This window comes from Pristiophorus japonicus, chromosome 14 (assembly GCF_044704955.1).
Source record: "Pristiophorus japonicus isolate sPriJap1 chromosome 14, sPriJap1.hap1, whole genome shotgun sequence".
Taxonomy (NCBI): domain Eukaryota; kingdom Metazoa; phylum Chordata; class Chondrichthyes; family Pristiophoridae; genus Pristiophorus; species Pristiophorus japonicus.
Window position 1 is genome coordinate 93419527 of NC_091990.1, and position 16700 is coordinate 93436226.

At 43.0% G+C, this 16700-nt stretch overlaps 1 protein-coding gene across 5 annotated transcripts in view; it reads left to right on the top strand.

Annotated features, from left to right (window-relative positions):
- Positions 1–16700, top strand: part of atg13 (ATG13 autophagy related 13 homolog (S. cerevisiae)) — a 95770-nt gene that overhangs the window by 49474 nt on the left and 29596 nt on the right. For 3 of the 5 annotated variants that reach the window (XM_070899380.1, XM_070899383.1, XM_070899382.1), the window contains 2 exons: positions 4779–4872; positions 9711–9809. In XM_070899380.1, the coding sequence (XP_070755481.1) occupies positions 4779–4872; positions 9711–9809 (193 nt within the window). The remainder of the gene's footprint in view (positions 1–4778; positions 4873–9710; positions 9810–16700) is intronic. The other 2 variants (XM_070899381.1, XM_070899384.1) reach the window with 1 other exon arrangement.

The window sequence follows — 16700 nt, forward strand, 5'->3', positions numbered from 1 at the left end:
ATCAAGTACTGAGCCCTGCGGAACCCCACTGGAAATGGCCTTTCAGTCACAAAAACGCTCATCGACCATTACCCTTTGCTTCCTCCTTCTGAGCCAATTTTGGATCCAATTTGCCACTTTGCCTTGGATCCCATGGGCTTTTACTTTTGTGACTAGTCTGCCATGCAGGACCTTATCAAAAGCCTTGCTAAAATCTATATACACTACTTCAAACGCACTACCCTCATGGACCCTCCTTGAAACCTTGAAACCTCTTCCAAAAATTCAATCAAGTAAGTTAGACACAACCTTCCCTTAACAAATCCCTGCTGACTGTCCATGATTAATCTGTTACTTTCTAAATTAAAATTTAGCCTGTCCCTCTGATTTTTTTTTCAATAATTTTCCCACCACTGAGGTTAGCCTAACCGGCCTGTAATTACTCTGTCTATCCCTTTCTCCCTTTTTATACAATGCTTGCAGTCCTCTCGTCCTCTGGCACCACACCTGCAGTCAAGAGAGGATTGGAAAATGATGGTCAGTGACTCTGCTATTTCCTCTTTCACTTCTCTTAATAGGATACATTTCATCTGGACCTGGGTGTTTATCCACTTTCAAAGATGCTAAACCCCTTAATACTTCCCCTCTCACTATGTTTATTTCATCTCATATTTCACACTCCTCCCTGTTTGCAATGTCTGTATTGACTCCCTCTCTTGTGAAAACTGATGCAAAGTATTCATTAAAAACCATACCAACGTCTTCCACCGCCACACACAGATTACCTTTATGGTCCCCAATAGGCCCTACCCTTGAGTTATACTCTTGCTCTTAAAAAATCTTTGGATTTTCCTTGAGTTTGCAGTCCCTCAAATTAAAAATTATCTTCCTCACGTTTAAATCCTATCATGGCCTTGCCCTTCCTATCTCTGAAACCTTTTGCAGCCCTTCAACCCTTCTAGAACTCTGCATTCCTCCAACTCTGACTTATTATTGCCCAATCTTTTCACCCCATCTCGGCCCTACACTCTGGAATTTCCTCCTTGCACCTCTCCACCTCCCTCTCCTCCTTTTACCAAGCTATCTGTTAGCCCTGCTAATATCTTCTCCTTTGACTTGCATCACTTTTTGTCTGATTATGCTGCTGTGAAGTGCCTTGGGATGTTTTTCTACTTTAAAAGCATAATACAAGTTGTTGTTGTTGCTAGCTGAGTGTGATGCTGGTGTTGCCCTGTGGATATAGAGGTGAGAGGAGGAGTGGGTTTAATGATCTTCCAGGGCTGCTGCTTGGTCCCACATTCGCCAGTGCTGGTGCCCATTGCATGAGAGGTGGCACATGCCTTTCCTTCTGTAGCTTACAATTGTCAGAAGAACTAAAAAAAAATAAGTAGCCAGGATGGAGGACTTGGGGCAGCACATAACCCACCTGAAGTTTCAGGGTTGTACATTTGAGATTGGTTACTCAAAGATTGCAAATCAGTCCAAAATAATTATTCCCAGTTGATAGTATTATGACAAAAGATAGCTTCAGCTATATATCCAGATCAAAAAGTGCTTTTATAAAACCTAAAGCGTACCAGCAGAGATTTTGAACTTTCTCTCTGCAGTAGAAACCCAGCCATCACTCCCACACACTGGGCTTGATTTTGCCCAAGCCCGTTTTCTGGTGTATTGCCAGAGTTATGCCGGGTTTTTTGGGCCAGAAATCACCATAAATATTTGTCCAAACTTTCCTCGATCCGTAAATCGAATTCGGAGCCATGCAAGCGTGTCCAGTCACCTCGGTGGGTGGAGCCTGCTGTCTGCGCCGAAAAACGAAGTTGGGCCTTCTGCGCATGCGCGGGGGAAAAAAAACGTACATTTTTTACGTTGCTCCAATGGACGCGCATGCTCAGTCCGAGTGCACTCCCAGTCCACTCCCCGCCCCTAGCCCAGGCCGAATGGCCTCCTCCAATTTCCTTACCTGCGCCGATTTCTTTAACTCGCTACAAGGTTTTTGTGGAGAGGCCACATACGTTGACCTAAGCAGAACTGGAATAACTCTCAGCTGGCTAAAGTTCCCTGAATGGCTAGAATTGGCTTGGGTGGCTGGTTACGCCCCCTTTGGCTGAAAAAAAAACTTACCTAAAAAAAAAATCGGAACTGAGTTACGCTGGTGCAAATTGATTGAGGAAACTGTGGGTTTTTAACTTGAGCCAAAAAAAGCAGCCTGCTCCAAAAAACAGTGCAAATCACTGGAGAAAATTGAGCCCACTGTCCCACAGACAGTGCTGGCTGGGGCAGAATGGAACCGATGCACCTCTCTAATTGGCTGCAGGTTGACTCTCCCACTGTTGCCGATTTTTCTTGTTCCATTTCCAGGTTATTTAATGTCTACATTAACATGTGGCTGGATTGCATTTGAGATGTGTATGGATTCTGCCACTACCTGCAAAACGGTAAATGCCAATATTCCATGTGGTAGCTATGATACCTCGACATGAGGGACAGAAGTCCAGCCTGCAAAAATTGTTAATTCAAGTGCAGAATTCTTGTTTTTCTGCATAAATAACAACTTGCTAAAGAAATTGCACCTTTCCAAGGCATATATTACAATGATTTTGTTAGAACTCCATTAGGTACAGAGAAAAGTGTCCTTTTCTGTTTCTTGTTCAGAGGGCTTTCACTCCCTGGTATTTTAGAGGTAATAGCAATAAGGGTGAAGTCAAGGCTGCTTTGCTCTGCAATTCCAAACTGGAATTTCTCCGCTGCTGTTTTTTCCTTTTTCTACTTCTCACTCCCCCTGCCAGCTTTCCCCATTGTAAATGTGTTGGAATTAATACCTGGTGTTCGACGCGTACCAATCTTGCCATACCCACTGATTTTCAGCTTACTGATCCACAGCCATTTCCCATTTATGCAGTTCACCTGCTAAACAGGACTTCCAATTGTCTAACTCCATTGATTTCAGGTCATTTTTTGCAGAAATCCTGTTGTTCAGCTCAACCTCTATTCTAAATGAGTGAAGTGCAACTGTTTACAATTTGTAAATCCTTTTTATTGCCCAGCCCTGGTTGCTCTGATAAGGTGGTGGTAGGCTGTCTTCATCATGGTGATTGTTTTTATAACAGAGTGGCTTGCTAAATCACCAGAAGGTACAAAGAGCCAACTCAGTAGATTGGGACAGTTAGGGATAGCAGGTGAGATTAGTGAACCAGATGGCTTCTGGTATTATGGTAACCACAACAAAGGTATTTTTTCTGTTCTAAAATTCTAAGAACCTATTTTTATAGTTTGTTTAATGTGGCAGTGACCCAATCAACTGGTATTGAATGTACTATCACCTGGTTGCTGCATCTGTCTGTCAGCAAGAAGCGCTGCTCTTACCATCACTTCAAACATACTATGAGATAGTGTTATTTTTAAAGTCTAATTTGACATGGAAAAATGTAATTTGAACAGTACTGTTTAATGTTTAGGCTCTGCTCAATATATTAAGAGCTACAATGTTGTAAATACTAGCTTACAAAGTGAAAAGCCATCATTTTAGCTAGGTTGCCCTTCAGGCACAGCTGTCTTACCTGACTAAGTGAAAACTCAGGGTAGACACCTCGGTGCTAAGCGACACCATATCCTGTAAATGGCTGGGAAGCCAGACACTGAGCAGAGTAACCTAGTTTTAACCAGTTTAAGGTACAATATTATCTAAACAAAAAGCACATTTTTTTATGCAGTACAGGTTGGACCTCTCTGGTCCAGTACCCTTGGGATCTAACCAGTGCCAGATCAGAGAATTTTCCGAAACACGGGAGGTCAACTGGTGACAACGCTGCTGACTCGTTAGTCATCCAGAATCACTCCGTTTTTTTAAAATCCTCAGGCCCAGCTTCGGTACCTCAGTCAGCCGCCTGACCTTCCCTTCCCTTTCCTTGCCTGGTCCGCTTACCTCAATGAACACCAACCCCTCAAAAAACCACATACATACACACAACAAAAACTAGAGATCGGAGATAAAGTCAAGGAGAGACGCTGACCCTTACCCGTGATCCTACTCCCGGTGCCACTCCATGAGCAGAGCCTGATTGCTGGAAGTGGCAGCCTCCTTGCAATGACACACACACATAGACAGCGGTTCTTACAGCGTGGAGTGTGCGATGGATCCTGAGACGGAGCATCAGAACCTCCCAGCCCACCCCGGGCAGGTCAGAGTGCTTTGCACAATGCACAGACACAGACGATTCCCCCAGTCCTGAGAGAGGTAGCGCCATTGTGCAACATGCGTGCGCTCTGTCTGTGTCCCCCTCGCAGCCTGTGGGCCCCAGCACCAGCAGAACCCGCACTGACTGACAGCCGCTCCAGCCAATCGCTGTGCGCACACACCATAGCAGCACCCAAGCCCAGCTCTTGTGCTGCAACACCGCTTAAAGGGGCAGTCTATGCTGGACCAGCAATGTTTCCGGACTAACGAGTCCTGAGCTGGAGAGGTACAACCTGACTTGCTACAGAATTTTCGTTTTCATGCTGCAGAATTTGGTTTGGCTTACTGCAGAATTCTAAGCTCCCTAGTTATATTAATCCTATTTATGAGGACTTGAAGCTTTAGATGCATTGTATTGTTCATCAAAATTCTGAAGTGAAAAGTGAAAAAACAGTTGTTACTAGAGAAATTTATAAACAATATTTAATAAAATGCTTCAAGTTGTAGTATAGCATCGGTGTAAATCTGAGTTAAGTTTATCTTCACTCAAACTACAGTTTTGACAGTGTTGTGAAAAAGTGCACAAAGTAGATCAAATTGTTCCTGTTGATGGTTTCTGCAGGGCACCTGGTGAAGACGATGCAGGGACTTTTCCTTCTGTGGAAGACTCCCAGGAAGTCTGCACCACTTCTTTCTCCACTTCTCCTCCCTCACAGGTAAGGACCAGAAAACAGCCTACCCTGTTTATAACCTATTCATGAAATGCTGCACTAGCCCAGTCTCTTTCTGGGTTACAGACTCAGCAGGTCATAATGGCAGTCCTTGACAGTACTTTCAAGGAATAGGTTAAAAATCTATTCAACCCAAATCAGTTGTGATAACTTGAGGTGTCTAATTGATCCCCGAGTCTTTACTTATGGGAATATATATGGGTTGGGCGTATACCTCTCCCTGTGTGTGCTTGTGAGCAGTGATTGGCGCTTTGATTGGTTGAAGGAACAGGGATCGCTAGTTCTGTACTCTGACAGCAAGTACTGTACAACACTACAACAATATATCACAAAAATAAAGACCTTCATGTTGATCTTGCTATCTATATTAACGTTTTACACAAGGCAATTTTGTAATGCTGGCTATGTCTATAAAAAGCAGGTGTAAGAATTTATTGCTGAATCTAAAACCAAGCCCATCTTAGCATAGTCCATTGTACATGAATATCTTCGAAATGCAGTACTTTCCATTTGTCAGTGTATGCATTCCCAATATTAACATATTTGTGAATGATACACTGCATACTCCAGAATTATTCACTGATTTTTTTCAGCCTAAATCACGAATATTTGAGTAGGTATATGGGCAGAGGATATGTTATACACCAGTCAAATGAATAATATAAATGTCCTCTAACACCCCCAAACCTTTCTTCCTGGTACACTGCTGCATTGAACAAGCTACTATACAAATTTCCCCCACCACATTCCAAAATTGGCGATGGGTCAGAAAGGTAGATGCAAATCTCTAAGCAATTGGCTTGTCGAACATCAAATCTAGAGATCCATGCAGTCCATTCTGATATCACATTGAGACACTCGCAAATATTTCGAGCTGCTGATTGTCACAATGGGAAAGAAAACCGAAACTTTGTGACAGACTAAAATGGTTCAATATAAAGCATGCCAAAATGCAACTGTCTCCCAGGACATTGCATTCATAATGCCACCTACATGGCTTGGTAAATACTTGCATTTTTTAGCATGTACTGTAATGTACTATTTGTGACTGCAATTGCAAGGTAACAGATCATATTAGAGTTGCTCAGCTGTGCACCGAAATGATAATCTGGGCTCACTGATAAGACCTGTAAAGAGTTTAATAAAAGCCATTCGGCTGGATTTTCGGGTGGCTTGCAACCGGGTTTTCGCCGCCTTTTGACCATCGAGGCGAAAAGCCGGGCGCTCAGATGTTTTTCGTCCGGTCGCGATCCTCGGTACGGTTTTTGCGGTGGCACTTAGAAGCTTTGCCGGGGAGAGCTGCGTCAGGATGCAACGACTCTGATTGCGTTAGAGTCAGAGTTTGAGGATTCACCTGATCCATACGCTGTACCCCAAAAACCACCAGAGAAAACACGGCAGTCCAGCCCTGCCAGCAGCGGTAAGTTGGAAAAACTGAAAAAAAGGTAAGTTAAAGATTTTATTTTTTTATATTTTTGCAGCGATTTGTCAGTTAAGGGTGTTGGCAATGTTTTTTTAATTTTTTTGTGGGAAGGGGTTGCCCCTCCCAAGGCCTCTGAGCGTTCCCGGCCCCGCACTAAAGTTGGCGGCGATCCCGTTTTTGCGCCCCGAATAATAGTGCAATACCTCCCTTTGCGCTGCGCCCCTGGCGCAGACCCCAAGTGCCAAAAGTTAGACAATTAATCGCTAACACTAATTGGCCACTAATTTTCACGCATCGCCTCCATTTTCGCCCCAGAACGGAGAAAATCGAAAATCCAGCCAATGATGTGCATTATAAAGAGCAAAGTTTTTTTTTAAACTTTGTTTATTCTACACTCAGAGCCTTCAAATAGTTAATAAGAACAAGGAGCAGGAGTAGGCCATTAGGCCCCTCGAGCCTGCTCCGCCATTCAATAAGATCGTGGCTGATCTTCTACCTCGACTCCACTTCCCTGCACTCTCCTTGTATCCATAGATTCCTTTAATATCCAAAAATCTGTCGATCTTTGTCTTGAATATACTCAAAGACTGAGCATCTACAGCCCTCTGGCGTAGCGAATTCCAAAGATTCACAACCCTCTGAGTAAAGAATTTTTTCCTCATCTCTGTCCTAAATGGCCGACCACTTATTCCGAGATTTTAACCCCTGGTTCTAGACTCCCGAGCCAGAGCATACATCCTCCTTGCATCTACCCTGTCAAGACCTGCAAGAATTTTGTATGATTCAATGAGATCACCTCTCATTCTTCTAAACTCATGCAGTTAATGAGACAGACAGGTCCAAAGCAGGCTCGAGGAAGATGACACCTTAAGAACACAGTTTGCTCCCCCTTTCAAAAATTCTGATTTTCTTCCCTCTACTTAAAGATATCAACATGTTTCCACAAGCACTGGCAGCCCACCAGGCTCCAACTCAAGCCACCATTCTTCACAGCAAATGAAACCGGGCTATTTGACTATGGGCGTGCACCACAGCCAAGTATGATCCCGCCCACATCCACATATAAATGTTTGAGCAGGAACCACTGGATACCAATAAGGACCAGGAACTGTGGTTGATCCTCTCTCCCACCCCCGCCCCCACCCCCCTGCAGTGCTTTCTCTGGTCTGTATGGCTTGTGCTGCATAGCAGTGTTGACACAGGCTTCTGCACCACTCAGGGAAAGATAGCTGTAGATTTGGTGCTCAACACCAGTAGTTATCTACAACCCAGGGCAACAATTCTTCATTGGCAAACATTTTTAAACAGCCATATTGTTGAACTCAAAAAGCTGGTCTTGTGTCAGACCAGAGTCAGGCCTAAAACACTTCTCCTTTTTCCTTCCTATTCTGTTCTTTCTCCTACAGAAAGTCTTGTTTACATATTTGAATAATTCAAGCCCTCACCAGAGTTTTGCCTCAATACAAGTCATTTTCTCTGGAAACAGCTATTTGAAAAGTCAGTACTCTGCTTCACATCACTGAATAGCCAGAAGCTTAGAAATAAAGCTTTGCAACACACCTGACATCAGGATGGAATAGTCTTTAGCTTTTGTGCAATCCTATGTTTATTTTGCAGTTAGGGGCATTGAAAACCTTCCCTCCGATATAGTTTCACTTGTTGCCTCTGATGACCCTGGATAGGAAAGGTAAATGACTGCCTCCAGTATATTTTGTTTCTGGCTGCTGGCAGACTACACTGTCATCCTGTCTATAGGAGCCAGCCATGCACTTTTGGCACTGCTGGTATGTACAAATTCTGCCTGACATTGGGGAAAATTTCCAATCAAATGAGAAAATTGTGGATGTGGCTTTTGAGCAACTGCATTTGCACAGTTGTTGCACTTTTCCTAAGTCCAGCCTGCAATTTAAACTCTATAGATTTGGCACCACATATTGGAATATTTCGCAGTATAATTTGTAATATAATTAGGGCATTAACTAAAACTCCAAACCGAATCTGCAGTTATCACCACCAAAAGATTTAGGTGACCTTAGTTAAAATTGAAATTTGTTAGGTCACCAAAGGATCAGATGGTGAAGACAATGCTCCCACTCTTAATGCAGGGGAGGGTGCGGTGGAGGCCGAAAATGACTAAAGAACCCAGGGACGTGCAAGTAGAGCCTGGCCTACGGGACAGGAGGGGATACTAACGGCAGGAGGACGCAGCCAGGAACCCTTGGGGACAGTCTTCAACATTCGGTCGACAATCAGGTGGGGGAAGGAAGTTGGCGATCGGAAAGAGAGAAGCGAGCTGGAGATTGGGGGCGGTAGCAGGAAGGCTGCCGATCAGCACTGGGGGAGACCAGAGGCTTCTATGAGGGGCCTGGCGGGCGCACTCCAGCTCCTCTTGGCCAACAAGGAGTGTAAAAAGAGCCACTGACCACGGGGAGCCGACAGCTCCTGCTTCGGTTCAGCTGTCAGAAAACCCACAGCTTGAGGGGCCCCTTTCCCTCGTTTTCTGTTCAATTTAAGTCATGGCATCGAGTCTTCAGGCAGCGACTTTGAAAGGTAATTAGGCTCCTTCTGACTTTTGCAGCAGCCTCGCCCATGGCCAGATTCCAGCACTTCAAAGTTTAACGAGGCAGGAATGGGGTCCGGTTTCCCAGTCCTGCTATTTTAAAACCATGCACCCCTAGACACTGTCCTGCCCGTTGAGGGGAGAGGGTTAAAATCGAGGTCAGTGTGTAGTTCAGAAGTGCCCCTGGTCTCTATTGAGTAAACTGATCTTGGCTTTGGTGCTGAAGGGGCTGCAACAATCAGCCTCGGTACGCAGGGCAAAAAAGAAAAAACTGGTCGGGGTTCCTACTGCTGATGATTATCCAGTGGCCCCAGCTGTATGGACAGAATCTGGATTGGCTGTGGTGACTCCACAGTTGGGCAAACCGCACTGATTTAGGTGCACACATGGGTCTTTGGGTGATTGGTACCTGTGGAATCATAGTCCAGCAAGGCATCAAGACTGCGAGGAGAAAATTGAGGGGGAATGGAGCCAAATTTGGAAGTTTAAAATCTGAGATCTCTGTTGTGGATATCTTTGGGGCTTTGGAACTCAACCCCACAAGCAACTCAGTGGAGAGTTGAATTGACCACCAAAAATAGATGTAAATGGATGAGGTGGCAGCCATGTTCAGTATAGCTCTTTGTTTTATCACCTATCTGCTCCAGTTGTCAATTTGAATCTACACAGTGATGGCTTGGCTTTCATAAATATGCTTTGGACTTGTCTATTTTCAAATATTGTTACCTTGCATTTCAAAGTTTATGTCGATGCATGAGAAACTCTTATTTTTCTTCTCTAAGTTCTGTTTTTCTTTTCTTTTTCTCTCTCTCGTTTGTGTATGTGTATGTTTGTGTGTAGTGTGTGTTTACTGTTCGTAAGACACATTTTCAGACTCCCAAGCCAGTGGTGATGGACACTCTGAAGGTCCCCATACTAGGTTTGACCTTTACGCATCAAGTGAGTTATAACCGAAAGCAATTGCAAATTATCAGCCACACTTTGTTTGGCGCCAAACAAGAAATTGTTCAGGCTGCAAATCTTAAATTACTTCTTGCCCTTTTTCCAGACATAAAGGGAAAGGAAATACCAGTGGAGTTCTTTTTTTCCCAATGTATTTTTGTTGTGAAATACCTTTTCTGAACTGCAGGGTGACCCAACAGGTTTGTGCTTGTGTAGCCTTTGATGTCACTGACCTGAGATGCGTCTCGATTAACTTGAACAAGGGCCATGACTTTCAGTTTGCCTGAAAGCTAACCGGAGCCAACTTTCTGCAGAAACCAATATTGTCAGCCAATAACTTGGCTTACCAACATCTCTAGATTGACTTTCACCCTGGGCCAAAGCCTGGGCACCCTTGCAGTCCAGTCAAATAAAGGTGATCACACGATGCCACAAAGTGAGCAAACAATGATGGAAACATCTGAGGGAAACCTGACTAGGCAGGTCTCCATTCAGGTCAAAACATTCAATGTTATAAAAATGTGAGGGGTTTTTGTGATACCTACTATAAAATGGCAAATATTTGGAACAAAAGGTGCTCTTTAGACTTTCCCACTCCTTTCATATGTCTCTGATTGACTAGTTGAAAAAATAAACAAATTCCATGTAGCTCCACTATATTAGGGGTCTTAAAACTGATCTGATGATGTGACTCATGAGCCATATTTTACGGCTAAATTTTACAACTAGTCTATTCCTGATAATTCAAAGACATTTTTTCCGGTAAAAAATTTGATATTCCCAATAATTTGAATTAAACTAAATAACATGGTAAAATGAGCATTTGGTGCTAAAAACTTGAATGATCAGATAATTTGAATGAACAGTCTTCAAATTAAGAGGAGTAGACTGCAGCTTACTTGTCTTTTTTTTTGGCCAAGTGGTCTGTGTGGTGTGTAGCTGGATCCGGTTTCACCCTTGATTTGAACTAGGTTAGTCACTCTCAGCCAGGGGAACAGTATAGGGCTACAATTGTCCCAGTGTTCCTGGACTAGTGAAAGCATGAATCAGCCAAGGTTCCTGCTCCAGATTACCATCTAGTAACCTCAGCAGGAAGTGTAAATGTAGAAGTTAGGCAAGGAGAAGAGACATATCCATTGCAATGCGTCCCGCTCCCCAACAGTTGAATAAATTCCCAAGCCCACATGACCAAAATTATGTCGGGTACCAGAATCTGTGGAGTCCAATCCCTTTGTAATTGTAAGTAATTAAAGTGAAGTTTTTTAAAAATAATGTGAGTGTTCCTGGAAAGCATCAAACCTGTTTGCCACTCAAGCTTGCAGTCTTGAGAGAGCTACATCTCTGACTGATAAATTGCAAATGTAGTGTTTAAGTATCCTGCTGCCAATATTTTTTTAGTGGATATTGGTTGAGGCAAGGTTTGGAAGGCCTATAGAACAATATTGTTTGCTCTCTCTGTCTACATAGGCAGTGACATCAATGCAACAACTTTAGAATTTTGCATTATCAGATGTGTTGGATGGAGAAGATATGCCCAATGTGTAAGACACTAATTTTAAATAGCATGAAACTGGGTATATATTTTTACTTTTTTAAGGTACTTTCATACCTATTTCAGCCAAAAGAATTCTAAATCCCAGGTGATGATCTGTATTTAAATGATGCCGTGCCCTTATGACTGGCGCCCAGTAAAATGAGGAAAGTGACATGTGGAGAGAAAGCACCAAGCAATATTAAAGTGCCATCGGTCATGCCATTGTGAGAATGTGAGGCACTTCGCTACTTGTAAGCAGGGGAAACAAGGAAGACTTTTGCTGGCATTTGCTAGGCAACATTTAACTTCGAGTTGTAGGAAGAAATTGTAGGAGCACATGAACAGGTTTTCAGCCTGTTCTCTCTCTCAGCAGGGCAAAGTGAATTGGGAAGGTTTCAGATGGGGGGAAATGATGACCATAAAAATAATTGTAAAAATTGTTGTCTTGCACTTTGCTTTTCTTTAAAGTCACTTTTTTGTAGTTGCGTTTCCCTGTTTCTGTTCATCTGTCCTGTTTTCATCTCTCCTGATTGCTTACGATCCAAGATAATGGACAGCATGTGTGTACATCATGGCCACAAAGATCAGTGAAAAAATTTTTTAAAGCCTTGTAACGCAAGCTATCAACCTTATTCAGGCCTCGACATAAAAGCAGACTTCCATGTGTGTATCCAAGGCAAGCATGATCAGTCAAGCTTTGTCTACAATTCAATTTTGTCACTCTCTAAAAATCTTAACTACCTCCCAGTTGGTATTTGAACAGGTCTTCTGAAAAAGAAATAGGGATTGTGTTCGCATAATTTTTCAAAAAGAGTCCTCGGTGCTATTTTATTTGTGTGTATGAGTAAGTGTGAGATTACACCGCAAGCAGACATTCTCTGGTGCATTGACAGATTAATCACTAATTCAAGTCAGTTCACCACACCTCTCAGACTTTGGCTTGTTAACTTTGTGAATTGGAAGTAGACAGTCCTTTTTATGTTTATTTTAGAAACAGTCAAATGGAACAATTTGTGAGTTAACACATATTACTTTTGTAAGATTATTTTTGTGAAATAATGGCAGGCTAATGACGACAGCAACTACTTGTAATTATATAGTGCCTTTAACGTAGTGAAACGTCCCAAGTCGCTTCATCGGAGTATTATGAGAAAATAAATTTGACACCGAGGCGCATAAGGAGAAATTAGGGCAGATGACCAAAAGCTTAGTCGAAGAGGTAGGTTTTAAGGAGTGCCTTGAAGGAGGATAGAAAGACGGAGTGGTTTAGGGAGGGAATTCCAGAGCTTAGGGCCTAGGCAACAGAAGGCACGGCCACCAATCAAGGATGCTCAAAAGAGCAGAATTAGAGGAGTGCATTTCGGGGGTGGGGTGGGGGTGTGGGCTGGAGGAGATTACAGAGATGGGGAGCGGCGAGGCCATGGAGGGATTAGAAAACAAGGATGAGAATTTTGAAATCGAGGTGTTGCTTAACCGGGAGCTAATGTCGATCAGCTTGTGAATTATGCAAATTCTTCTGGACAAAATTGTGGTCCATTGTCAGACGCACTTTCTTCTTGGAGGCCATATGAAGAAAATAATCTTCGCAAAATGTCTAATGTTTTACTTGTTGTTTTCCGCATCGGAAACACCTCTACCCACTTCGAATGGCTATCAATCACAATGAACAATTGTTGTCCTTCTAGCTCAGCAAAATCAGTGAAGGACTTGGTGCAAGTTAGGACATGGGCAGCCAAGTTTTGGCTCGCCTCTTATTTGTGTAGAGTAGAATGAGGGTGGCTAGTCAGGGGTGCGTTGGAATAGTCAAATCTAGAGGTATGACGTTCTTGCTATTGAGGGACTGCAGCGAAGGTTCACCAGACTGATTCCTGGGATGGCAGGACTGACACATGAGGAGAGACTGGATCGACTCGGTCTGTATTCACTGGAGTTTAGAAGAATGAGAGGGGATCTCATAGAAACATATAAAATTCTGACAGGACTGGACAGGTTAGATGCAGGAAGAATGTTCCCGATGTTGGGGGAGTCCAGAACCAGGGGTCACAGTCTAAGGATAAGGGATGAGCCATTTAGGACCGAGATGAGGAGGAACTTCTTCATTCAGAGACCTGTGGAATTCTCTTCCGCAAAGAGTTGTTCACGCCAGTTCGTTAGATATATTCACGAGGGAGTTGGATATGGCCCTTATGGCTAAAGGGATCAAGGGGTATGGAGAGAAAGCAAGAAAGGGATACTGAGGTGATGATCTTATTGAATGATGGTGCAGGCTCAATGGGCAGAATGGCCTACTCCTACACCTGTTTTCTATGTTTCTGTGTAACAAAGGCATGGATGAGGGCTTCAGCAGATGATGTGGAGGCAAGTGTGGAGACGGGCGATGTTATGTAGGTAGAAATAAGGGGTCTTCATTACACTGCGGATATGTGGTCGAAAGCACATTTCAGAGTCCAGTATGACACCAAGGTTGCAAACAGTCTGGTTCAGCCTCAGACAGAAGTTGCAGAGTGGGATGGAGTCAGTGGCTAGGGAACGGAATTTGTGGCAGGGACTGAAAACAATGGCTTCGGTCTTCTCAATATTCAATTGGAGAAAATTTCTGCTCACCCAGAACTGGATATCGGATCAGCAGTCTGACAATTTAGAGACCGTGGAGGAGTCAAGAAAATAAGTGAATAGTAATTAAAGTTTTTTTTTTTTACCCATTTACATAACTTGGACCAACCCAGAAAGTTTTTAGTTGGTACATTAAGGAATAAGAACTTATTTTTTTAACTACTAGTACTTTCTGATTCACTGGATAAGCTGTTGCCTGCAGGCTGCTAAATGTACATGGTGGTAATGTTCCCTCTAATTTTCTTTTTGGTGGCTGGTTCCTTTAAATTTGCTGCCCAGCCGCGCATGCGCGGTATCTTTTCCAGCGGCAGCAGCTGGTGAGTGTCCTGCACTGACCTCCCAATTGGTGCGCGGCTGACAGTTCCTTCAGTTATACAGACCACTTGAAATTGAGGTATGTTTGGTTACTTGCAAAACTTCACACATGCTAGCACTGGCTCAAATTGAAGTCTTAGAATGGGGACAATTAGGACCTTGGAAAAGCCCATCTACCATGTCCAATTGAGAGTCTAGTGTCTCTTAATCCTCTGTTTCCTAGTATAGACAGTCAAGAATGAGAGCAAATGAAAATAAGGATGAAAAAGACTGCATGTTTAAAGGTGTATGCATTACCTTGAGGCCAATGGTATTCCAAGAAAAAGCACCATTAGTTGCAACTTTAAGAGGCTGGAGTGACCACTACTTGCCTCGTGCTTAAAGAGACCCATCCAATATATGTTCAAGTTGGAATGGTGAGTAATTTAGAGGTGATTTTATAATCACTTCTTCATTGGCAGCCATGCTTTCAGCTGCCTTGACCCTAAGCTTTGGAATTCCCTCCCTAAACGTCTCTGCCGCTCTACTTTCTGCTCCTTTACTCCTTAAAACCTACCTCTTCGACCAAGCTTTTGGTCATCTGTCCTGACATCTCCTCCTGTGGCTCAGTGTCAAAAAATGTTTTTATTGATATCGCTCTTGTTAAGGGCCTTAAGACATTTTGCTACATTAAAGGCACTATATAAATACAAGTTGTTGATATGCACCTGCTGCCATTGTCCTTCTAAGTAGTGGAGGTCATGGGTTTGGGAAGTGCTGCCAAAGAAATCTTGGCGAGTTGCTGCAGTGCATCCAGTAACACTGCATCCACAGTACGCCGGTGGTGAAGGGAGTGGATGTTTAAGCTGGTGGGTAGGGTCCTGATAAATCGGCTGCTTTGTCCTGTACAATGTCGAGTTCCTTAAGTATTGCAGCTACAGTAATAGAGAGAATTTCATCACACTCCTGACTTGCTCCTTGTAGGTGGTAGGGAGTCGAGATGTGAACCAATTTTCATAGAATACTCAGCCTCCAACCTGCTTTAGTAGCCACGGCATTTATGCGACTGAGTTGGTGAATGGTGACTGCAGGATGTTGATGGTGATGGTGTAGAATTCGGCGATGGTAATGCCATTAAACGTCAATGATGTGGTCAATGTGGAACTAGACAGTGGAGGGTTTTATGATGAGGAATTTGGAAATTGAAATGCTGGGGCAGGGAGAGAGTGGAATACGCTAGGGACCAAAATGATGGGTTTATGACCGAGGATTTGAGTTTAGAGTTCAGGATCAACTGTAGTTTATGTATGGTGAAGGAGGTGAGGCCACCGAGGAGGGAAATACATTTTTGAGATGATGAAGACGTAGTTTAGGATTTCTGTACGAGAGGGAACAGTAGGGGTGCATTGGGCAATGTTCTGAAGGTGGAAGAATGCAACCTTGGCAACCGATCAGATGTGGGATAAAAAATTCATCGCAGGCTGAAATACCTCCATATATAGAATATTTGTTCGTTTAGTAGAATGTTTATATGTTTAAATCATTGGTTTGGTAAATTGTTAGACAATATTTTTGTGAAACGGAATATTTAGTACTTCATAGATATGCAAAATGAACAATAGAGAAGATATTACAAACCCAATGTTGAATAATTAGAGATATGTCTGAATCAAATATGCAAAATCTATGAAGTAGAACAAACTAGTTCTTTTACAGCCAAGGAGCAATGCTGCTAATAAGTTCAAAGAAGCAAATCAATTTAATCTTTTAAGTAAAATTAACATCTGAATGTGCTGCAGTATAGAATATCTCTACTGGAAAAAGTTGAACTCCAAAGACCCAGCAGCTGTTTAATGAAGCATTTCCGGAGCTTTCGTCTGTCGTGTTCTACACTTTCTTGCTTTTCCCCTCTTGTTTCAACCCTCGCCCATCGAAAAAATAGATTAGCAGAGATTTTCCTCAGAGGATGTAACTTGCCAATTTGCTGTTTTTATTTGATGTTGGGAGTATCTTGCTTTTATTTCTTCTCTAGCCACCTCATGCACAAATTATAATTCAGCAACAGATGGTTATGCTGTTCTAAACTAGTTGCAAGAGATCATGCAACAGTCCAGAAAAATATACTGTAGCTCGAATAGCAATGCCGCAGTCATCAGAGCCTTCTCTAGACTGCTGTTGCACAATTCTCAGCAGCCAGTTCAGAACAATGTTTAATCACTCTGTTTGTGCTGTAGTTGATGGCTTATCTTGTATCTTTGACGCAATAATTCTCCAGGGCTTTGACCCCTCTCTCACTCTGTTGCTTCTTCATATCAGTGACTACTACTTGTCATCATCTAACTTGATCCACTCCTTTGCTGATGATTCCTCATTCATCAACTTTCTTTAAATTGTACGATGTTCTAATTTTAACCACAGTGCCAGAACTGAGTCACTACATCTTAACG